Source organism: Nannospalax galili, unplaced genomic scaffold, assembly GCF_000622305.1.
Source record: "Nannospalax galili isolate Female #2095 unplaced genomic scaffold, S.galili_v1.0 scaffold1437, whole genome shotgun sequence".
NCBI classification, from domain to species: domain Eukaryota; kingdom Metazoa; phylum Chordata; class Mammalia; order Rodentia; family Spalacidae; genus Nannospalax; species Nannospalax galili.
Window position 1 is genome coordinate 1,565,512 of NW_008341050.1, and position 25,155 is coordinate 1,590,666.

At 42.5% G+C, this 25,155-nt stretch overlaps 1 protein-coding gene across 4 annotated transcripts in view; it reads left to right on the plus strand.

Moving 5' to 3' along the window:
- Window positions 1-25,155, plus strand: part of Ascc1 (activating signal cointegrator 1 complex subunit 1) — a 123,862-nt gene that overhangs the window by 33,534 nt on the left and 65,173 nt on the right. For all 4 annotated transcript variants that reach the window (XM_017799038.2, XM_008836636.3, XM_017799036.2 and 1 more), the window contains exon 6: window positions 20,841-20,977. In XM_017799038.2, coding sequence (XP_017654527.1) covers window positions 20,841-20,977 — 137 coding nt within the window. The remainder of the gene's footprint in view (window positions 1-20,840; window positions 20,978-25,155) is intronic.

The following is a 25,155-nucleotide window of genomic DNA, read 5'->3' on the forward strand; positions in this document are numbered from 1 at the left end:
TTTTTGAGACAGGGTCTCCCTGTAGCCTGAGCTGTCCTGGAACTCACTATGTAGACCAGGCTGGCCTTGAACTCACAGAGATCCGCCTACCTCTGCCTCCCAAGTGCTGGGACTACAGGCGTGCGCCACCATGCCCGGCGACCACATACTTTTTATGCATTCATAACTTGAACATTTGGGTTGTTTCTACTTTTAGGATAGCAAGAGGAATGCGGTTAATTCATACCTTTTTTCCTGCTGCTAATTTGTGATATTATAAATGAGGCTGAGTTTGTTATTTTTATTCAGTCAATAGCTAATATTACTGAGTTCTTGAGTTACTGAGCTCTTACATTGTGCCAGACAGCTCTTAAATGCCTTCTGTGTTTATCTTTAATCTTAAGTCCATCTCTGAGGTTGTTAGGTGTTATGGTTTGAATAGGAAATGTCGCCCACAGGTTCATATGTTGAACACTTGGTCCCCAGCTGGGGCACTATTTTGGGAGGCTATGGAAATGTTAGGAGGTGGGGCCTCCCTAGAGGAATTAGGTCACTGTGAGTGTGGGTATCTGTGAGGGTTATACTTGCCCCCCCTTGCTCTCTGTTTCCTGTTCACCAAGAGGTGAATAGTTTCCCCCTTCGCACGCTCCCACTATAATGCTGTCCTGCTTTGCCATGTATTCAAAAACACAGAGCCCAGTGATTAAGGACCAAAATCTCTAAAACAGTGAGCTCAAATTTCTCCCTTTAGTTGTTTTTGACACAGCTATTCACTGTTGGTGACCAATGAAGGAGAGTTTCCTCATTTTCTAAAAAACTTTTAGGGCTGGGGAGGTGGCCTAGTGGATAAAGTGCTTGCCACATAAGCCTGGAGTTTAGATCTCTAGAACTCACATAAAGCCAGATGTGGTAGTGTGCGCCTGTAATTCCAGTGCCCTGTGATGAGACAGGAGAACCCTCAGAAGCCCAGAAGCTTGTGGTCAGCTGGTCTGGCATACATACTGCAAAGAGCAGGAGTCTCTGCCTCAGACAAGGTGGAAAGTGTGGACCTATCCCTGAGGTCCTGTACATGCATTACAGCAGTGTGCACCCAGACGAAATCACACACACACTACATATACATACATATGTCATACATATTTTTGAAAAATATTTTATCTTTATTTTGTGTGTATTGCTTGCATGTATGTAAGCGCACCCATGTCATGCAGTGCCCACGGAGGACAGAAGAGGCTGTTGATCCCCTGGGACTGGAGTTACAGACAGTTGTTAGCTGCTATGTGGGTGCTGGGATTCAAACCCAGGTCTTCTGTAAGAACAACCAGTGTTCTTAACCACTGAGCCATCTCTCCAGCCCTGTCATACATATTTTTAAACTGATAGTTTTGATTTATGTTTCAGTAGCTCATATCAAATATATCAAGTACTTTGGAGATTCCTAGGATGAAAGTTTCTTTTGAGATAGGAGTGTTTCATTGACATTTGTGTCCTCCCTATAAGTTTCCTCTTGTTATGTAATGAGTCACTACATTTCTTCTTTTTTTTTTTGAGACAGGGTTTTCTTGTAGCTCTTGCTGGTCTAGAACTTGCTTGCTATGTAGACCCGGCTGGCCTCACTCACAGAGATCTACCTGCCTCTGCCTCTGGAGTGCTGAGATTAAAGGTGTGCACCACCATACCCAGCTAAATCCCTACATTTCTTAAAGCTAAAAGCAGCACCCATTTGATGTCTCACAGTTCTGCAATTCTGTAGGTCAGCAGACTCTGTGGGCTGGACAGGGTTAAGGCAGTGGGCAGCCTGCTGTTTTATCTGGAGGCTTTGGGGAAGACTCACTTTCTGATTCATTCAGGCAGATTTTAGGTCCTTGTGGTTGTAGGTCTGAAGTCCCCATTTCCCTGATGTGGCTTCCGTCAGATCTTTCTTGTGCCTCTAGCCAAAGATCCAGCTCTTCAAGGCGCTTACACATTCATATGAGGCTCATTGGATAACCTTTTAAGGTCACTATATAACATCACAGGACTCATGTCATACTCACAGGTTCTCCCCACAGTTACCCCAAGGTGAGATCATTTTGGGGGCGGTCATTCTGATAATTCTGTCATAGCTATTAATGTTCATTCTAAAACATTGTTGGGAAGGTCACATTTTTGGTGCAATAGACAACTTTCCTTTTGATGTTTTGAGACGGTCTCGTGTAGCTCAGGCTGGTCTTGAACCTGATCAACAGCCAAGGATAACTTTGAGCTCCTGATCTTCCTGTGTCCACCTCTCAAGTGCTAGGATCATAGGTGTGTACCACTATATCAGGCCTCAGAAGTCTCATCCTAGCTTTCCATCACTTTTCCTTGAACTTCTTCCTTTAAAGTAGCTGATCTTGAGGGGTGTGTTGGTACCTGCCTTTAATCCCAGCACTTGGGAGGCGGAGGCAGGTGGATCTCTGTGAGTTCAAGGCCAGCCTGGTCTACATAGTGAGTTCCAGGCCAGCAGGGGCTACAGGGAGACCCTCAAAAACACCAAAAAAAAAAAAAAAAAAAAAAAAAGTAGCTGATCTTTTCTTCCTCTCTGTTTGGTAGCATTCTTGTCCTTGACCTCATCCTTGACTCTCCGAGGAAATGAAATTTAGCTTTTAGAAAAGCACTTCCTGAGATTACCTTCCTTTGTGCTCATCAGTTATGTAAGATGCTATTTGACTATAGACATTATCACCATCATCCCTGTGCTTCAGCTCCCTAAGCCTGGCTATTTAATGTGGGATTTAGCTGCTCACAGACATAGGTAAGGCATTTTTCATCTATGTGATCTGCAGATAAACTGCACCTTATTTTTTCAGTCTTTCCTCTTTCACATTAAGATTCAAGATGCCTTACTGTCTGCAGGTTCAAGAAGTATATTACAACCCTGTATATATCTCAATCATCTAGCTGGTAATGCTGCTATAATTCTACTTTATCTCACAGCAGGGTCCAGTAGAAGACACATCAAGTAATGAAAAACAGTAATTCACAGCTGTGTGTGTGGGAGCATTCTGAAGGCTTCTAGCTCTGTCTGCAGCAGCAGGGCTTTCTCAGATTGCCTGGAGAACAGGGTAGGTAGGTTTACAGCTCCAGAGACTACATAATTCCACCCATGTTGGGTGAAGGCTGACTCTGGGCCGAAGTGGCTAAGGACCTGGGTTCTCCCACTGCTTCCTCAGTTCAGAATTCTTTTCTTTTTTTTAAGTAGGATTATTCTCTGAAGAAGAAAACTATGTAAAATTTTTAACATATAATTTATAATTCTTTATATTAAAGGGGCATTGGAAAAATTTTTGTTATCTTTATGAAATGGCTTAAAATGAAGATGATTGTTGGTTGTAAGAAAAATTGCAAACCCCTTGAGTTCTGATGTAGACAAGTAAGAAAAGGGGGATATTTACAATATTCACGTATTTTACCATTTGGATGGAGGATGGTAATTATGAAGAAGTTGTTTTTTGATTCATATATTTTATTAAATTCCTACCATGTGCCAGGTAGACATAACACATAGTATATGTGTATTTTATATTAACAGTGGACTTTTCCATTGAAATAGTATTGTAGGCCAGACGTGGTAGTGCACACCTTTAATCCCAGCACTTGGGAGACAGAGGCAGGTGGATCTCTGTGAGTTCAAGGCCAGCCGAGGCTCCACAGTGAGTTCCAGGCCAGCTGGGCTACAGGGAAACTCTGTCTCAAAAAGACAATACATATATGCGTGGCGGAGAGCAATAGAGGAAAATATGTGACGTTCACCTCTGACCGCCACATGTGCTGCAGTGACACCCAGAGAAAAGATTCTGTCAAAGTTTGCTAAGGTTAGTGGCACATAAAATCTTGAAGGGAGGGTAGGATTTGTGTCATGTCAATAAGAAATGGTGAGTGGAGAACGTGCTTCTTGTGAGGTCTTTGAAGGAGGGGAGGAGTTTCTTAAGACTGGAAAGTGAGTAGGCAGGGATGAAATAGTTCAAACTGGAGAGGTAAAATGGCCTGTAGGCCGTGAAAGGTCTTCATTTGATAGTGCCTGTAGATTGCAAAGAACTAATGAAGATTTTAACCAGAGACTAAATGTGGTGAATTTAGCATTGTAGAAAAATTGTGAAGGTAGTATGGGGGATGTATTGAGAGTTCAGGAGTTCAGTACCGCTTAGGAGCCTATTGATATAGTCTGTTGGAAAAAGATGGGGTCTATGGCGTATTTGGGAGGAGATATCATTCCAGAGATACTTCAGAGGCTTTCTGTGAAGTGGAGATAGAAACAGTATCAACGTCATGGTGCTGGTAGGAAGTCAGTGATTTTGCAAGTTTAAGGTTTTTGGAGCTGACCTAGCATAGCATATAGCACTGAGTGTTAGGAGTGTTAGGTGTCAGACATACCGACACACCAAATAGGACTTGCAATAATCCATGGGTTATAGCATGGAGGGGATGGGAGGTGTGGTATCTGCTAGCTGCTGAGGGACTTGGAGTATAATTCAGTGTTAGTGCCTGTCTAATGTTCATGAGGCCCTGGGTTCCATCCCCAGCACCACTGAAGAGGGGGTGAGGGTGGGGGAAGCAAAGCCACAGCAGAGGATCTACCTTGAACTCGGTTTTTGTTGTACAGTCACAACAGTTAGTGATCAGTGTCGATCGTTAGTGATCAGTGTCGATTGCTGGGAATCAGTGTGGGTTCTAGATGCATTGCTCACTAACATGTTGAAGCAGGTTTTATAACAATAGCCAAGCTTTGAGGAAAGTAAGCTTGAGTCTTCATGATTCTCACAGAAACCACTGGCTCATCCTTTAGTGAAGGGAGATGCTCTTCACTCCTTTTTAATGGGCAAAGAATTAAACAATGTGTGAGAAAGTTCTTTTCTTTGGTTATTATAAAAACTGATGCTTGACTATTTGTCCTTTCTTATCAAGAACTGCTGTACTTTCTCATCATTGTGTCTGAATAGATTGAATTTATAAGCCAGAAGAATCAGCATGTACAATTTAACAAGGTATTTCATTAATAACACATACTTTCAAAGGAAAGTCAGTTTTCCTGAACATTCTTAAGGAATAATGGAAATGACTCAGCAGAGCCTCTTAGTTCCCAGCACTGCTTACCCGGGAGAGCAGAGGTGGTATTTACTCAGTGTGGCATAGTTAGGTAAAGAACATGAGGAGGAAGCCCGTGTTTATTCCATGCTGCTGTGTGCTGGAGACTTCACAGACACTCCATTTAACCTTCAGAATGAACCCCAGACAGAGGTGTTGTCTGTTTTACAGACAGTGAATTCAGTTTCAGAGAGCAGCTCAGTGACTGACCCTGCCGTACTGCTGAGAGCTGGCAGTTACAACTTGAACCTAGGCTTGTCTGGTTTCAAAGCTATTCTTTTTAGTGCTCTGCCTTATGCGAATAACTTTCAGATGTTAATGAGATTACATCATTTGCCCAGAAGTGATTTGATGGGATTTTGCCATTAAATAATAAAGAAACTATAATGAGCAAAGGAAAGAACTCTGTACTTATTTCCTTTTTGTTTGTGTAGAGTATCAGGAAGTGAATCTGTGAATCCTTCACAAATACCCATTTTGTTAGCAAGTACTTCTTTATAGGTTACATGTGAAATAATTCGTAGGACTTTTGATTTACAGGTAAAGTGTCCCTTATTTTATAGAGAGAACATTGAAGCCTAGAAAAGTGAAATGAGCTTTAATCCCACCCCTAGAGGGCACAGAGATGGGTAGATCTCTGTGAGATGGAGGCCAGCCTCATCTATGTAGAATTCCAGGCCAGCCAGAATTAAAGATCTCAAAAAGGTTGTGGGTGGTGGGGGTGGGGTGGGTGGGGGGTTGGCATTGCTGGAGAGATGGCTCAGCAGTTAAAAGCTCTGGATACTCTTGCAGAGGACCTGGGTTTGGAACTCCAGTTCCAGGGCATTCAATACCTTTTCTGGCCTCCAGGGGCATTGCATGCAAAACTCTCATATTCATAAAATAAAAATACATTTAAAAAAAGTGAAATGACTTGGCCAACAATAGCTGATTTGTAGCAGAGGTGAAATTAGAACTGGAGACTTTGTATTCTAGGTTAGGGCCTTTTGTTACTCATGGAGTTGTTAAAAGATGATAGACATGTATATAATTTGAGGGGTTTTGTTCTCGTTTCTGTCCCTGGTGTCAGCAAGTACTGTTAAGGCAGAATGCTGTAAGCTATGTACATCCTTCTTCAAAGTTTGTTTCTTACCCATCATGTAGTGGAGCATGATCTTACAAGTCCCAGGCTGGAGAGAGGCTTCTTTCTCTTTTTCTCGAAGGCACTCTGGCGGACATGTGGGTTCCATCTGCATAGCAAGGACAGTTTGAGCTTTAAAGAAGCAGAGAGAATGCTCCGTGGTGGGCTAATTTATTCTACTCCCTATGGGCCTTTCCCCCAAACTTGGCAGTTGTAGAACTAATTGCCAGCATTTCCTGGAATGCTGGACTCAAAGTGAAACTGGCCTGTTGGTGTGGTGGGATATACCTGTAATCTCAGCTACTTGAGAGACTAGGGCTGGAGGGATAGTAAGTGCAAGGCTTATATGGAGTTCAAGGCCAACCTGAGTAACTTAGCAAGACTGTCTCAAAATTTAAAAAGGGCTGGAAGTAGAATGCTTGCCTAGCATGTGAGAGGCCCTAGGTTCAGTATCTAGGATGAAAATAAAGGATGAAATCAGCAAAGGGTCTGCAGCGACATGGTGGCTACTAGTGGTAAGCAAATCAGCTGCAATTTGATGCAGAGTTAAGGTGCACCTGGGACTTCTGAGTCAGGACATGATCTTGAACTCACACAAGCTGTTAGTGGAGGTAGCTTTTGGATATATGTTTCCACTTGTATGAGTCCTTATTTAATACATAAAGTAACTGAGGCTCAGGTCCATGGTGGTGCATGCCTTTAATCCTAGCACTTAGGAGGCAGAGGCAGAGGCAGGAGGATCTCTGTGAGTTGGAAGCCAGCCTGGTCTACATAGTGAGACTCTGTCTCCAAAAAAGAGAAAAAAAAAGAGAAAGAAAGAAACGGAGCTTGCGAGATGTGACTTAGCCATAAAGAAGCATGCTTATTTTCACCTAGACAAATCTGCCCCAGGAAATCCCTGTTACTTCACCCTTTGCTCGTCCCTGCTGGGTGGAGGGTCAATGCCGTTAGAATTTTCAGGCGCCAGCCTGGGTGGCCAACCTAATGGAGCAAAAGAGTTCCAGCTCCAAATAATGGCAAACTTGGAGAAGAGCCCAGCATAATTAAGCCCCTGAAGTAAAGAATTTGATGTTGGTCCTTATTTGTTTCAGTGAGCAAGCTTGTGGTGGGAATATGATATATTCTGAGCAAAGGAAAACACTGGCCTAGAGATTGATGCCATTCTCTTAAAAATTGGTCCTTCATTAAATTTAGATAATTCTGTAAGAGAGAAGTTTTTCTTGGTAGATGGCAGTGCTAAGCAGGGTAAAATTTTAGGGTGCTTCTCTGTTTGTTGAAAGACTTCCAGTAAGATTACTTACGAATTTCTAGTAGAGTTTGAGACAAGGTAAAATTATGATTCAAAATTCCCCCAGAGATCTCATATTGTGTGACATTTAGATGGCCCTTTGCTCTTTTGTCCTGTCCTGTTGTGCTTTATGCATTTGGTTTCTCAGTGTTCAGTGCTTCCTCGGCAAGTAAACTCAAACTGACTAAAGTCTCCCAAAGGATGAGGTAAGATGGGTTAGTTTGTTTTCTGTTGCTATGGCAAAATATCTGATAGAAACAACTTGAGGGCTGGTGAGATGATTCAGTAGGTAAGGGTGCTTGCTACTAGGCTGAGGACCTGAGTTCAGTCCCTGGAACCCTCACGGTGGAGGGAGAGAACTGACTCCTGTCCTCTGGCATCCATATGTATGTCTTGTGGCAAATACACATATACACATAATCAGTCAGTCAGTCAGTCAGTCCGTCAGTCAATCAATAGATAAATAATTGTAATAAAAATTTTTAAAAGGATACAACTTAGGGGCTGGAGAGATGGCTCAGCAGTTGAGAACACTGGTTGTTCTTGCAGAAGACCTGGGTTCAAATCCCAGCACCCACATGGCAGCTAGCAACTGTCTGTAACTCCAGTCCCAGGGGATCCAACAGCCTCTTCTGACCTCTGCGGGCATTGCACCACTCTGGTACATTTACTTACATGCAGGCAATACATACATACACATAAAAAAAAAGGAGGGGTGCTGGAGAGATGGCTCAACGGTTAAGAACGCTGGTTGTTCTTGCAGAAGACCCAGGTTCGAATCCCAGCACCCACATGACAGCTAACAACTGTCTGTAACTCCAGTTCCAGGGGATCCGACAGCCTCTTCTGTCCTCCGCGGGCATTGCACAACATAGGTGCACTTACCCACATGCAGGCATAACACTCATACACATAAAATAAAAATAATAAATAAAATATTAAAAAAAGGAAACAACTTAAGGAAGGAAAGGATTTATTTTGGTTCATGTTTCAAAGGTGTCAGTCTATGGTAGATTGCCCCCTCACTTGATGGGCTTAAGGAATGAAGGAAGGAGGTGGGGGTGGGGATGACTGGTGTGTGTTGTGTGTGTGTGTGTGTGTGTGTGTGTGAGAGAGAGAGAGAGAGAGAGAGACAGAGACAGACAGAGACAGACAGACAGACAGACACTACTGAATGCTGGCCTAGACAGTTCTAGGCTGGCCTTGGCTGTACTAGGAGACCCTATCTCAAACAAAACAGGACAGCTGGGATGTAGTGACACATGCCTTTGATCCCAGCACTTGGGAGGGAGAGGCAGGCAGATCTCTGTGAGTTCCTGGTCTACACAGTGAGGGGTATGCCAACCAGAACTACACGGTGAGACTGTCTCAAAAAAAAAAATAAAACAGGACAAGACAAAACAGAAAAAGAATTCAGGATTTGTTTGTGGTTCTCCTCCCCCAAACCCACCCAAAACTGAGATAAAACGTCAAAGATGGGTGCATTAGTTTAGTGTGGCGTTAGTATTCATTTGAAATAGACCTGGTCTCAAAAACAAAGCATAACAGAGAAAGTCCGATGCGTACTTGGTGTGTCTCTTTTCCCTATTCCTCTTCATGCCCTGAAGGCAGCAGTTCCAGTGTTCTGTGGTTTATTTATCCTCTTTTCTAAAGATAAAAAGATTGTAGTTATGCCTATAAACACACATGCGCACACACGCACACACACACACACACACACACACACACACACGTTGTTGCTTGAGACTAGGTCTTCTGTAGCCTTGATCTGTCTTGAACTCCTGTTCTCCTGCCTCTACCTGTAAGTGCTGGGATTACAGGCATAGGTCACACAAGCCTTGTTGTTGTGGTTAATATGGTGCTGGGGCTCCAGTTCAGAACCTTGTGTGTGCTAGACCAGCACTACCAACTGAGTTATGTCCCTAGTCCCTGTATGCATATGTTCTTAGTTTCCATTCTTTTTTTTTATAAATGACAGGCAGCAAAGTGTATACACACACATAAATTCTGCATTCTACTTTTCAGTTAATAATATGTTCTGAAAAAAATCACTCCCTGTCAGTTTAAGCATGTTAATATATAGTTTTCAACCTGTTTTCTATTCTTGGACACTTAGGTATTTTGCAGTAATGCTGTAGTGACCCAACTCATACACAGTATTTTATATTGTTAGAAATATACAGCTGGGTGCGGTGGCGCACGCCTTTAATCCCAGCACTCGGGAGGCAGAGGCAGGTGGATCTCTTATGAGTTTGAGGCCAGCCTGGTCTGCATAGTGAGTTCCAGGACAGCTGGGGCTACAAGGGGACCCTGTCTCAAAAAGACAAAACAAAACAAAAAAGAAATATATCTTCATTATCAGATTCTAGATATAGGATCACTAGGCCAGTGTCAGAGAATAGGTCAAACTGGGTAAACTGTACAGCAGAAGTTTACTTTCTCACAGTTCCAGAATCTGGAAGATCAAAATCAAGGTGCTCTCAGGACTGGGATGGGTGATGCTTTTGACTGACTTGCAGATGAATGCTTTCCCTTTGTATCCTCAAAGGGTACAGAAATGCCTGGTATTATTACGTATGCATATAGGGACTAGGATCCAAACTCTGGTCCTCATGATTATAGAGCAAGTGCTCTCTCTCTTTCTCTCTCTCTCTCTTTTGAGACAGGTTCTCCCTGTAGACTTAGCTGGCCTGGAACTCCCCATGTAGACCAGGCTGGCCTTGAACTCAGAGATCTGCCTGCCTCTGCCTCCACAGTGCTGGGATTAAAGGCATGTGTCACCACGCTAGGCTAGAGCAAGTGCTCTTAACTGTCGAGTCATCTCTCCAACCTCTGCTTTAACTTGTAAAAGTTCATATATTTGGAGACACTAGCCCTTTATATGTGATAGCTGTCATGAAAGTTTTCTTCCAGTGTTTGTTTCTTTTGATTTTGTTTATGAAGAGCTGTTGCTTTGTGTGGTAGCAGTGGTATAGAATTTTTTTTTTTTTTTTTTTTTTTTTTTTTTTTTTTTTTTGTCTTTTTGAGACAGGATCTCTCTGTAGCCCTCCAGCTGTCGTGGAACTCACTATGTAGACTGGGCTGGCCTTGAACTCACAGAGATCCACCTGCCTCTGCCTTCTGAATGCTGGGATTAAAAGCCTGGCTTATTTTTATTGTGTATGTATTAATATTTGCCTACATGTATGTATGTGTACTATATGCATGCCTGGTGCTGATAGAAGAGGGCATCAGATCTCCTGAAACTGGAGTTGCAGACAACTGTTAGCGGCCATGTAGATGCTTTGAAGTGAACCCAGGTCCTCTGCAAGAGCAGCCAGAGCACTTTACTGCTGAGCCATCTTTCTAGCTTCCACAGTGGTGGTCTTAGTTTTACTTTTAAATTTTTTATTTGTATATTTTTTCAGTCTTTTTGAGACAGGGTCTCCCTGTAGCCCCAGCTGTCCTGGAACTCACTATGTAGACGAGGCTGACCTTGAACTCACAGAGATCCACCTGCCTCTGCCTCCCGAGTGCTAGGACTAAAGGCGTGCGCCACCATGCCCAGCTCAATTTTTATTTTTTTTTAATTTTATGTGTATGAGTGTATTGCCCACATGTATGTAAGTGCACCCATATCATGCAATGCCTGTGGAGGCCTGAAGAGGGTGTTGGATTCCCTCGAATTGGAGTTATAGACAGTTGTTAGCCACCGTGTGGGTGCTGGGAATCAAACCCACATCCTCTGCAAGAGCAGCTGCTGGTGCTCTTAACCGCTGAGCTGTCTCTCTAGCTCTAGTTTCATTTTTTCAATGTTACATGTTGTGCTGGATCGCTTTAGTGTCAACTTGACACACCTGGGTTGAGGGAGCCTCAGCTGGGGAATTGCCTCCATTGGACTGGGCTGTGGCCATGTCTGAGGGGCATCTTCTTGATGAGTGATGTGGGAGGGCCCAGCCCACTGTGGGTGGTGCCACCCCTGGGCAGGTGGGCCTGTGTTGCATAAGAAAGCAGGCTGAGCAGGGGCCAGGGAAGCAAGCCAGTAAGCAGCGTTCCTTCATGGCCTGTGCTCCAGCTCCTGCCCCGAGTTCCTACCTTGGGCTCCCTGATGATCTGAGACCTGGGAGATGTAAGCTGAATAAACCCTTTCCTCCCCAAGTTGGTATTGGTCAAAGTATTTTGTCACAGCAATGAAGAAACAAACCAAGACATATGTTGAAAACTCTCAGGACATCACCAGAAGGGCTGGAGGTGTAGCTCACTTGGTAAAGCGTTTGCCTAGCATGCATGAAGCTCTGGGCTTGTTCCCCAGCACTGCATAAACTAGGCATGGGCAAATGCCTATAATCCTAGCACTTGAGAGGTAGAAACAGGAAGATCAGGAGTTCAAGGTCATCCTTAGCTTCGCAGTGAATTTGAGTCCAGCCTGGGCAAAGAGTCTATCTCAAACAAAGCAAAACGAAACAAGACGAAAACAACCAAGAAGTAGAATGTCACCAAATAGGAAAGGTCCTATCACATATGGCCACCCTTAAACTACCCAGCTGGAGATGTAATGGTTAATATTATCAACTTTGATAGAATTTAGAATCACTGAGGAAAGAGCTCCTCTGGACATGTCTGTGAGGGATTATGAGATGAGTTGAGATAGGAGGATACCCTAACTGTGTAGCTGGGATTCCAACTGAATACAAAGGAAAAAATGGCCTTAGCACAAACCTTCATCACTCTCTGCGTCATCTTGTCACTGAACTTGGAGCTCACTGATTGGCTAGGTAGACTGGACATTAAGCTTGGTGCCCTACCCCTTAGCACTAGGGTTACATATGAATTCCAGGCTTTCCATGTGGGTGCTGGGGATCTGCTTGGCAAGTACTTGGCCCACTGAGCCATCTCCGTAGGCCTTCTTTTGCTCATTTTAAAAATATTTATTTTTATTTTATGTGTATGAGTGTATTGCTTGCGTGTGGGTGCACTCATGTTGTACAATGCCGTGGAGGTCAGAAGAGGGCTTCGGATTCCCCTGGAACTGGAGTTAAAGACAGTTCGCAGCTGTCATGTGGGTGCTGGGAATTGAACCCCAGTCCTCTGCAAGAGCAGTCAGTGCTCTTAATCACTGAGCTATCTCTCCAGCCCCCTCTTTTGCTCATTTTAAAGTTTCAGTCAGTGGTGTATCTTTTTTAATACTGAGATTGAAGAATTTTAATGAATTTATGAGGCATATGATTTGCAAATCTTTTCCTTTAATATTTTTTCTGTGATTTGTCTTTTATTTTCTTTTTCTTCCCCATCCCCATCAGCACTTATTATCATCTCTCTGTTTCATATGTAGCTGTCTTTCAGCGTGGTAGGGGCAGGTGTCCTAGAGCATTTCCCTGCAGGCCAATGGTGAAGGCATCTCTGCTTTTTCACTGTGCCTTCAGTAGAAGATAGTGTGTCTGGTCCAGAGGGAACTTCATTATCATTGGTCCAGCTTGCTCATTTAAGAGATGGAGAAATTGAGGCCCAAATCAGACCTTTGACACATCAGTCAGAGGACAGGGACTGTACCCCTCTTGAACTGTTCCCCACCTTCTCCAAGCTGCCCTGTGCATAGGAAGGCTGTCCCTTATGAATTTTGTCTACAAGTCCTTTGCCATCTGCTTTCTACCTGAGTTTTGACAATGGGAGACAGTGGGAGGGTGAAGATCAGGTGGGGTTGAGGCCAGGATCCTGCCTACTGCCTGGGTTGGCTGCTTTCCTCTACCAGAAGTCACAGTTTCTACTTGGGTCAGCTCCTCTCTAGGTTTAGCTAGTCATTTTTTCCCCTTTATCCATTTAGGGCTAGAGATAATCACTGCTTCTCTGTCTTGCCCCAGAGAACTGTATCCATCTCTGGTAGGTTTCCCTAAGTGCTTGCCTTCCACTTTATAAAAAATATTTTTATTTGATGTATGTAAGTATATTGCCTGCATGTATGTAAGTGCATCCATGTCATGCAGTGCCCGAAGAGGTCAGAAGAGGGTGTCAGATCCCTTGGAACTGGAGTTAAGCATGGTTGTTAGCCACCATGTAGGTACTGGGAATCAAACCTGGGTCCTCTGCTAGAGCAGCCAGTGCTCTTAACTGCAGAGCCATCTCTCCAGACCCTTTTTACAGTTCTTTTTTTTCTCTTTTTTGGATTCATTTTTATTATTTTTAATTACTTGTATGTGTGTGTCTATGACTATGTGTGGATATGTGCGTGTAAGTGCAGGTGCTCATGGAGGTCAGAGTTGTAGGTTCCTCCTGGAAATGGAGCTACAGGTAGTTTTAAGCCACCTGATGTGGGTGCTAGGAACTGAATTCAGTTCCTCAGCAAGAACAATACATGCTTTTAACTGCTGAGCCATCTCTCTAGCCCCTTACTTTAAAAATAGTTCTTGATTAAACTCTCCACCAAGTTCCCAATTTGCACGTTTCTGATGAACTGTTACTCTCTATGTAGCCACTGATAAAACTAATTCACCCATCTGTCCACCCACTTATTCAGAAGCATAGTACAGAGTTTACTGTGATGCTCAGTACATCCAGGAACTACTGAGCTGCTTTGTAGTGGCCAGTGCTGCAACCTCTACCAGGAAAACATGGTATAACACATAGCTCCTGTACTTTGGCTGACAGTCCAGTCCAGGGGTGTACTAGTCAGCCCTTGTCACTGTGGCAAACACCGGAGAAAAACGATGTAAGGGAAGGAAGATTTATTATGACTTATGGTTACAGAGGCCTCATTGGTGTTGGCCCGTGGTAAGGCAGAGCATCATGTAGAGGGAGTGTAGCTGAGCAGAGCCTTGTATCTCATGGTGGCCAGAAAGCAGAAGGAGGGGTTTTGGTTTGTTTACTTTTGCAATAGGGTCTTATGTAGTCCAGGCTGGCTTCAAACTCAGTACTTTCAGAGGACGACCTTGAACCTCAGGAGACTGCCTCTACCTTGAAAGTGCTGGAATTACAAGTGTGTTCCACCATGCCCAGTTTATATGGTGCTAAGGATCAAACCCAGGGTTTCATGCATGCTATGCAAGCTGTCTACCAACTGAGCTGCGTCCTTCGCCTGAAAGCTTACTTTCTTACTTTTATTTATGTATTTTATTATTATTATTATTTAAAAATATTTTATTATTTTTATTTTATGTGTATGAGTGTATTGCCTGCATGTATGTGAGTGCACCCGTGTTGTGCAGTGCCGCGGAGGTCAGAAGAGGGCTTCGATTTCCTCTAGAACTGGAGTTAAGGACAGTTCATAGCTGTCATGTGGGTGCTGGCAATCGAACCTGGGTCCTCTGCAAGAGCAGTCAGTGTTCTTAACTGCTGAGCCTTCTCTCCAGCACCAGTGTGTATTTTATTATTTTAATTTTATTTTATTTTGAGACAGGTACTCCCTGTAGCCCCTCCTGGTCTGGAACTCCTATGTAGAATAAACTGGCCTCAATCTTCTGATCTGCCTGCCTCTGTCTCCTAAGTACTGGGACTAAAGAAAGGCATGTGTCACCATGCTTGGCATTATAACTTTATTGTTATTATTTTATTTGTTTATTTTTAAAATATTTTGTTATTTTTGTTTTATGTTTATGCATGTATTGACTGCATGTAGGAAAGTGCACCTGTGTCATGCAGTGCCTGCAGAGGACAGAAGAGACTGTTGGATCCTCTGGAACTGGAGTTACGGACAGTTGTTAGCTGCCATGTGGGTGCTGGGATTCGAACCCGGGTCTTCTGTAAGAACAGTCAGTGTTCTTAACCGCGGAGCCATCTCTCCAGCCCCTATTTATTTTTTGAGACAGGGTCTCCCTGTAGTCCCAGCTGGCCTGAAACTCACTATGTAGACCAGGCTGGCCTTGATCTCATAGAGATCTGCCTACTTCTGAAATTAAAGGTGTGTACCACTGCATCTGACTATGTTTTGTGCATTTCTTTTATTTATTTATTTATTTATTTATTTATTTATTTATTTATTTATTGTGTGTGTTTGCATTTGTGTGTGCCTGCTCCTAAGCCACAGCAGGTATATGGAGGTCAGAGGACAGTTTTTGGAAGTGGATGGAACTCAGGTTGTCAGGCTTGATAATAGGTGCCTTTACCCACTGAGCTGTCTCACCAGCCTGAGAGCCCATTTTCTCAATAGTGTGTTCTGACTCACAGGTCTTTAACTTTTTTCTTTTTGGCAGTGTTGAAGATTGAACCCAGAACCTCACTCATGCTGGCGAGCTCTCTATCACTGAGCTCTGTTCCCAGCCTCAGTTTTTTTTTTTTTGTCTTTTTTTTTTTTTTAGACAGGGTCTCCCTGTAGCCCCAGCTGATCTGGAACTTGCTATGTAGACCAGGCTGGCCTCGAACTCACAGAGATCCAAGTGCTGGGATTAAAGGTGTGCACCACCACACCCGGCCCCTCCAGCCTCAAGTTTTAAATTTCGATCAAGTTTGTTTATCCATTATTTGTGTTTTTGTTCTCATATGGTCATGCTTTTTGTTCCATGTCTTAGAAAAGGACTCTATTGAAACCATTTTTCATATAATTCTGAGATTCACTTTATTCCTGGGACTGGTTTAGTGATTAGATTCACTCATTGTGTCAGCTTTGTTGAAATACAGAAGGACTTTTCTGTGTGGTAGTCTTATTGTTTGAGACTCTTGTGGCTGTAACTCAGTTGGTAGACTGCTTGCCTAGCACACTTGAAACTCTGGGTTTTGTTCTTAGCACCATGTAAACTGGGCATAGTGGCACGTGTCTATAATCCCAGCACTTGAGAGAAGGAGGCAAGAGCATCAGAAGTTCAGTATCATCCTCAGCTACATAATGAATTCAAGGCCATAAGATACATGGGATATGAGACTGTCTGTCTCTGTCTCTGTCTCTCTCTGTCTCTTTGTCTCTCTCTCACACACACACTCACACATACACACACATACACAGGGCTTTGCAAGATTTGGTGGCAGAGGTCACCAAGATTTGGGAGGCTAAGCAGGAGAATCATAAATTCAAGGTCAGTCTAGCATATAGAGTGAATTCAAGGATAGCCTTGGACAACTTGGTAAGATCCTGTCTCAAGTAAAAATAAAAAGATCGGAGTCTTTATCTCAGTGGTAGAGTACTACCTAACATATGTAAAGTCCTGGGTTCAATGTCCAGCTGTGCCTAGATTTAAATTTTGACTCCCTCCTTCTTAACAATGTTATCTTGGGAAAGTGGCTTGTTTGTTACTGCCTGTCTCATCTGTAAAATATGGATGATAATATTACTTCTCTCAGACAATATAAAGTATATAGAAGCCAGGCTTAGAGCTTATATTTATAATCCCAGAACTTGGGAGGCGAAGGCAGGATGATCAGGATTCAAGGTCATTCTCAGCTACATAGTATGTTTGAGGTCAGCCTGGACTACATGAGACCCTTATCTTAAAAAGCAAAGCAAAACAAAAACATTGAAGTGTCTAGAAAATGCAGGGGTGGGGGGCGGGGAAGAGGTGAAGAAATATTGCATCTGCTAGAGGACTATCCCCAGCTGTGTCTGTGGTAGGGTTGTGCATATTGCGTCATTTAGGAAGCTTTGCCTGCCTTTCCTAATGTAGCAGGTAGTGCTGTGGGTTAGAAGAGGATGGTATGCACCATACTTTGCCTTCCTTAATTGTTTAAAGATGATTGTTGCCTTTTTTGGAGACAGTCTTACTATGTACTACAGGCTGGCCTCAAAACTTAAGTCTCCTCACCTCAGCATCTCAAGTGAATACTAGGTTTACAGGTTTGTACCATTGTGTCCTGTTTTAATAATGTTTGTTCCTTAAAATCTTTCCTAAATGAGGCAATTGGGTTGATGGGTAGAATCCTAAAGCTCTTTCATCAGATATAAAAATAGCTCAAGCTCCATTAACACCTAGAAAATGGGTAATCTATTAACTCCTGTTGCCAAGGCAAAAGCTGGGCAGTATTTCTTAGGCAAACCAGGAACAGGATACAGGCTATCAGTGTTCGATAAATACACTTCTTTGGAGTGTCTTATTAGGCACAGGATCTGATTATGGAATTTATAATTCAAAGGTAGAATTTTTCCTGCTTGGCTCCTATTTGGAAGAGAGTCTCAACCTTTTTCTTGTTTTTATTTATAGAATGAGGTATATGAAATATAACACTTCCCTACCATTAAAAGGATAAAAAGCATCTTTATGGTACTTCAAACTTGGTCAGCCTGGAAGACATTATTCTAAGTGAAGAAAGTCACTGAGGCTGTATGTTGCCTGATTGCCTTTATGTGCTGTATGCAGAATAGGCAAATCCAAAGAGACGGAAGTCAAATTAGAGCTTTCCAACAGAGAGAGACCAGGAAATGATTATTTAATGGATCTGAAGCATTTCTATGAGGTGATGAAAAAATTTTGAAACTTACATGAGAGCTTAGTGGCCACACAATATGAAAATGTAAATACCACTGAATTATGCACATTAAAACAGTCAGTTGAATTTCACTTCAATTAAAGGATCCATGAGGTGTGTTTGCCTTTGTGTCTCCCAGAGGCAAATATATGACAGTATAATGGGTGACTAAGGGGTGATGATGCTGGGGAAGGATGACTGTCTTGGATGTGGCAACAACGCTATTTTAGTAACCCTTTGAACTCATTGCTCACTCATCTTTGTGCTTGATGGAACTTATTTATTGATTGATTGATTTGTGGTGCTGGAGATTGAATCTAGAGCTTCTCACATGCTAGGCAAGTGCTCTGCCACTGAGCCTCATGATAGCCCTTAGAATTTAGTTTTAGTGCAAAGCTGTATTATCCAAAATACTGCAGTGTATATTAAGACAGAAACAGCCCTATGATTTTTCTTTAGTTTTGTTTGAGACAGTCTCACTCTATAGCCCGGATTGGCCTCAAACTCAAAATCCTCCTGTCTCAGCTTCTCAAGTACTGAGATAACAGCTATGCTTCACCACACCCAGTTTGAACCATCTACTTTTTTATAGAGTATGTTATTTGGGGGGATGTTCATAGGGTAAGGTTTTTTTTTTTTAGTCTTTTTGAGACAGGGTCTCCCTGTAGCTCCAGCTGGCCTGAAACTCACTATGTAGACCAGGCTGGCCTTGAACTCACAGAGATCCACCTGTCTCTGCCTCCCGAGTGCTGGGATTAAAGGCATGTGCCACTATGCTGGCTTTAGGGTAAGTTATTCTTTAGGGAGTCCAAAAGGGACTCAGTTGCCTTGAAATCAACAAAGTTGATGTTTTCCCTTGGCACCTTCATCGCGCATTCCAAAGCTTTGAGAGCTGCCTTCAGGGGAAGTGGTTTCAGGTCAGTTGCAGCTCTGTTGCTCCAACTCTGAAGTATGTTCTGTCTTCAGGAGTAGGGTCTTACTTCAAGTTCTGGGAGGCCATCAAGGGCTGTGGCAATAACCTGAGTAATTTTAGGAGTCTTTTGGACCTCCCTGGCCAACAACTCAAAGGAAAAGAGAAATAATGCCTAGTTAGTTTTAAAAAACCAGAGGGAATCAGCTGGGTGTGGTGGTACATGCCTTTAATCCCAACACTGGGAGGCAGAGGCAGGTGGATCCCTGTGAGTTCAAGGCCATCCTGGTCCACATCACATAGCAAGTTCCAGGACAGCTGGGGCTACAGGAAGACTCTGTCTCAAGAAGACCAAAAAAAAAAAGAAAAGAAAAGAAAAGAAAAGAAAAGAAAAAGGATATTAGTCCAGCAACCTAATGAAAAATTACATATGCATTATCTCTACATGAGTCCATGTGTATAGTTTATAGTTAAAGGCTACATAACAAGAAACAGTACCAGACAGCAGATTGATTTTTTAAAAAAATATTTATTAATTTTTGTTTTGTGAGTGTATTGTCTGCATGTATGTAAGTGTACCACATGCGTGCAATGCCAGAAAAAGGTGTTGGATCCCCTGCAACTGGAGTTAAGGATGGTTGTTAGCCACCATGTGGATGCTTGGAATTGAACCGGGTCCTCTACAAGAGCAGCCAGTGCTCTTATCCACTGAGCCATCTCTCCAGCCCCAGGTTTCTTTCATTTAACATCATGTTTTCATATTGTAGCATATATTAGTACTCCGTGCCTGTTTATGATAATAGTGTTTATTCACTTTTTTATTCAATTGTGTTAACAGTCTGTTTTTCCACTCATTTGCTGATACACAGTTGGGCTAATTTCATCTCTTGATGTGACTAGCACTTTGGGGAACATGTATTTGTTTGGGCCTTGTTTCCATTTTCTTGGGCATATACCTCGGAGTAGAACTGTGTGGTAATTCTGTATTTAGCTTTTTGAGCACTGCCAGAATGTTTTTCACAGTGAGTACCCTGCACTGCTTTACCTTCCTGGCAGTGTCTGAGGCTTACAGGCTCTAGCGTCCTTGTCAGTGCTCTTTCCCTCTCTCTCGCCATTATTTTGAGAAGTGGCACCTCATTGTGGTTTTCTCTGGATTTCCCTAAATTATTAATGACGTTGAAGGTCTTGGTGTGCTCGTTACTAGAGCTGTTAGTGTTTCTTCTTTGGGAGAATGTCCATCCAAATGTGTTTTTGTTGTTGAGTTGTAAGAATTATTTATGTATTCCAGATATTAGACCTTTAATAATGCAAATATTTCTCCCCCTGTAAACTGTCTCCTTCCCTCCCCCTTCCCTCCCGCTTCCTCTCTCCTCTCCTCTCTCCTTCTGCGCCCTCCCCTTTCTTTCCCTTCCTTCCCTGTTTGTTTCTGTCTTTGTTTCCTTTGCCTTACTTTATAGCCCAGGGTGGCTTTGAACTCATGATCTTCTTGCTTCAGTCTCCACAGTGCTGGGGTTGCAGGTGTGCACCGGGCTGAATTTCTTCTCACTTTCTTATGATGAATGCACTAATGTTTTGAATTCTGATCAGTCCAATTTCATGGTCTCTCTTCTTTTGTTTATGCTTTTGCTGTCTTATTTAAGAATCCATTGCCAGATTCAGAGTCATGGAAATTTAATTCTAATTATTTTCTGGATGTTTTGTGGCTTAGCTTTATGTCTAAGTTACTGGCCCACTTTGAGTTAAATTCTCTGTGTGATGGGGTCCACCTTTGCCCTTCCTGTCTGTGAAATTGCCATGCTTCAGCCTCATTGGTTGAAAGTCAGCTGGCCACGTGCATGTGGGTTTATTTTCTGATTCTCAGTCATATTCTTGCCATTTACTTATGTTTGTTTGTTCTCTTGTTTTTCTGAGACAGTGTTTCACTATGTAGCCCAGGCAATCCTGGAACCTGCAGCCATCCTCCTGCTTTATCCTCCTAATGCTGAGATTACAGGCCTGAGCCACTTTGCCCTGGTTAGTCTTTCTCTTTGCTTCTGTATGAGCTGAGTTTATTGTTTGTCTTCTTCTGATAACAGGATCGTGGGGTTGACAGCTCCATTTTCCAGAATCCCAAAAAGCTTCACCTAACTATTGGGATGTTGGTGCTGTTAAGTGAGCAAGAGATCCAGCAGACATGTGAGATTCTTCAGCGCTGTAAAGAGGATTTCATTAAGTAAGTCATTGGCAGGAGTGGGGAGGGTGGTCAGCCCAGGTTGGTGTCTTCTTGGTGTCACAGACTTGTTTCTCGACTAGGGAGCTGGATGACATGGGAATGAGGTTTGTTGACGCATTCATTGTGGTACTTGACATTGGACTATCGTCTGAAAAGTTGAAAATGAACTTGTGGGGATGGAGAGATGACTCAGCGGTTAAGAGCACTGACTGCTCTTGCAGAGGACCCAGGTTCAAATCCCAGCACCCACATGGTGGGTTCAATTCCCAGCATCCACATGGTGGCTAACAACTGTCTGTAACTCCAGTTTCAGGAGATCCAATGCCCTCTTCTGACCTCCTCTGGCATTGCATGACATAGGTGCACTTACACACATGCAGGCAATGTATTCATACATGTAAAATAAAAATAATAAATATTTTTAAAAAGGACTTAAAGCAGTAAGATTTTTTTTAAAATAGGGTCTTCCTGTAGCCCCAGCTGCCCTGAAACTCTCTATGCAGAGAGAGCTACCTGCCTCTGTCTCCCTAGTGTTCATGTTAAAGGCCTGGGCCCAGCCCAGAGGGAATTCTTTATGAAGGTGTTAACAAAAAAATAGAGAAATGTGATTGGTGAAGGGACATACCAAAACTAAGATTAGTTCTTTTATCATGTAGGAATATACCAAGGAAAATTTCAAATATCTTAGACAATTTTAAAATACCTAAATATAAAAAGATTTAAGAAACATCAAAATGAGACTTAAATTTTCAGTTACTTGAAGCACTTACCTGTTGATATAGTCAAAGATGAGTGTCCCAGCTGTTCTGAAGTCCATGTAGATGTGTTCTCAGAAGCTGTCACAGGTTTGAGGTGAAAAATACAAACCGAAGACTTTATCTGCTGAAGCTTTACAGCAGAGGATGTGGTCAGAAGCCCCTGATAAGAGTCTTTTGGAGTCCTTTCTTGGGGCTGGTGAGCTGGCTCAGTGAGTAAAAGTACTTGCTGCCATGCCTGATGATGTGAGCTGGATCCCCAGGACCCACATGGTAGAAGAGAACCAACTCCCACAGGTTGTCCTCTGACCTCCATTCATGTGCCTCATGGCATGAGTGTGTGTGCATACAGATAATAAATAAATAAATAAATAATAACAAATAAATCTTTAAAGAGCCCCTTCTCCTCCAGAAACAAGTCTTGGTTGTGGTATCTTTTTCCAGTTTATGAAATCACCTGGTTTTAGCTCTCATTTTTCTAGTTTTCTTCTTGGCTCTCACTGTGGAAAGACTCTATAGCCAATTCTGAAGTTTCAGTTATCATGTTTTTTTAAAATAAATAATTTATTAAGAATTTCATACATGCATATAAGGTGTTTTGATCAACTCCGTGCCCACTCCCTCTCCTCCAACTCCTCCCATATCTCCCCATCACTTTTTTTCTGATAACTTCATGTACTCTTTCTTCTTCTTTGATTTATATATTTTTTATGGGGCTTTTGGCTACTCTAACATTCTGCCCTCTGAAGAGATAACCCTAAAATCTTTTAAAGACTAGATAAAAACTCCCAAATATTTTCGACGTTTTTGGCCTTTTGGAACAGAGTATGTTGCTAAGAGGCCCAAGGACATTGTGAGTTTTAGCCAAGAAACTGGCTACTTTTCTTTGGAGTCTTTTAACCCTAACTGCCTAGCCAGTTCCTACCTCCTATTCTTATCATGCCATCCTCTGAAGAGGTTACCCAAATTGACAATAAGGAATAGGGACGCCGACCGCTCTGGCTTCTTCCATGCTGAACAGGGATGCAGGGTGAGGCAATTGGAGTACCCCTTCAGTGGGTCTATCTAAAAGACTCCCAAATTGCATAACTCTTATCTTGAGGAGGAAAGGAAAGTCTTTGAATCAGGAATGGGAGATGTGAAGGAGAAGTAAAGGCAAGAATAATTAGCATTACAAGTTCTAGACAGGGATCTAGAAAAAGTCAGAACAGGGCAATTTTCACCAAATGTTCATATGAGAGTCTGTTGGAATTTCTTGACAAGGGCTTCCAAAAACATTCCTCTATTGGGGGTCCTCCTCATTTTTCTTTTGTCTTCCAAGGATGGACTCATATAATTTGGATTTTTAAAATAGTTTTTAGATTGGAAAAGTCTTATTTTAAATCTTCCAAAAGAACTCCATTTTAGAGGTTATCTCTGTTTAAAATATTTTATTATTTATTATTTTATGTGTATGAATGTATTGCCTGTGTGTATGTGAATGTACTCATGTTGCGTAATGCCCATGGGGGTCAGAAGAGAGCGTCGGATTCCTTGGAACTGGAGTTAAGGTCAGTTAGCGGCCATGTGGGTGCTGGGAACCAAACCCAGGTCCTCTACAAGAGAGCCAGTGCTCTTAACTGCTGAGCCAGCTCTCCAGCCCCTGTTATCTCAATTTTAAATCCATCCTCCTAGAACTTAAACCACATAAAAGTCTTCCTACTATAAGAAAGTGAAAAATATTAACTGGGTCTAAATAATTGTTTACTGTTTCTAGAGCTGGAGAAATGGTTCAGTGGTTAAGAGCAGATATTGCTCTTGCAGAGGATCTGAATTTGGTTCCCAGCACCCACATCACAACTGCCTGTAACTCTAGCCCCAGGGGATCAATACCTGGCATCTCGGGCACCTGCACTCATGTGTGCAAAGCCTCCCCCACTCCCCAAAAAGCCCCAAGAATACACCTAAAAATAATAAAAATAAAGCTTTAAAGAATTAGATTACTGTTCCTATTGATATTAAAAATGTTAAGATATAACAAATGAAAGTCTCTGACAATCCCTATGGCAGACTTCTGGTTACCTCAAAGTAATTATAACTCCATTCACTCTTATTAAGATTACCCAAAGATTTGGGTAGCTTTTCTTATCCAAATTATATTTAAAAAAGTCAGTCTCCAGTTACACTATTCATGCTGTTTATACCTTAAAAGCCATTGTTTCTTGATTGAATGAGTTGTTTATAGCATCCTTAGTATTGGGATTAAAAAATTAAACAATATTCAATATTCATATTTTGCTAATAAAAAGTAAACAGGGAGTCGGGTGTGGTGATGCACACCTTTAGTCCCAGCACTCAGGAGGCAGAGGCGGGCAGATCTCTGTGAGTTCAAGGCCAGCTTGGTCTACATAGTGAGATCAGGACAGCTGGGGTTACAGGGAGACCCTATCTCAAAAAGCCAAAAAAAAAAGTAAACAGGCAAAAAAAAAAAAAAAAGGACTTTAAAGCATGTATTCATAGTTTTAAAATACTTCTTATTTTTATATTTTTATATATTTTTTGGTCTTTTTTTGAGACAGGGTCTCCTTGTAGCCCCAGCTGTCCTGGAACTCACTATGTAGACCAGGCTGGCCTCAAACTCACAAAGATCCGCCTGCCTCTGCCTCCCAAGTGCTGGGATTAAAGGCGTGCACCACCATGCCCGGCTATTTTTAGATTTAAAAAAAAATTTATTATTTTTATTTTATGTGTATGGATGTATTGGCTGCATGCATGTAAGTGCACCTGTGTCGTGCAACGCCTATGGAGGACAGAAGAGGCTGTCGGATCCCCTGGAACTGGAGTTACCACCGACAGTTGTTAGCTGCCATCTGGATGCTGGGATTCGAACCTGGCTCTTCTGCAGGAACAGCCAGTGTTCTTAACTGCTGAGCCATCTCTCCAGCTCCCTAGATTATTATTTTTAAAATTTCTGTTCATGTATGTATTTCTGTGTGAGTGTATGCCACATGTGTGCAGGTACTCACAGAGGCCAGAAGAGGACATCAGATCCCTCGAAGCTTGAGCCACAGGCATTTGTGAGCTGCCTGATGTGGGTGCTTGAACTTGGGTCCTTGGGAAGAGCAGCAAGTGCTCTTAACCATTGAGTCCTCTCTCCAGCTCAATGTACTCATAGTTTTAAAATTATACTAGTTATTAGGCAAATTTTGTTCTTAAACAGAACATCCCATTGTTTGACCCAAAGTAACACATTATTGCAACTTCAGTGACTTAAAACAGTAGATATTGTTCATCTGTGGGTCAGAAGATTGGTTTATTTATTTTAAAAATATTTTGTGTGTGTGTATTACACACACATGGCATGGCATACATGTGAAGGTCAGAGGTCAATTTGGGGGAGTTCATTCTCTCTTCTACCATGTGGGTTCTGGGGATTGAACTCAG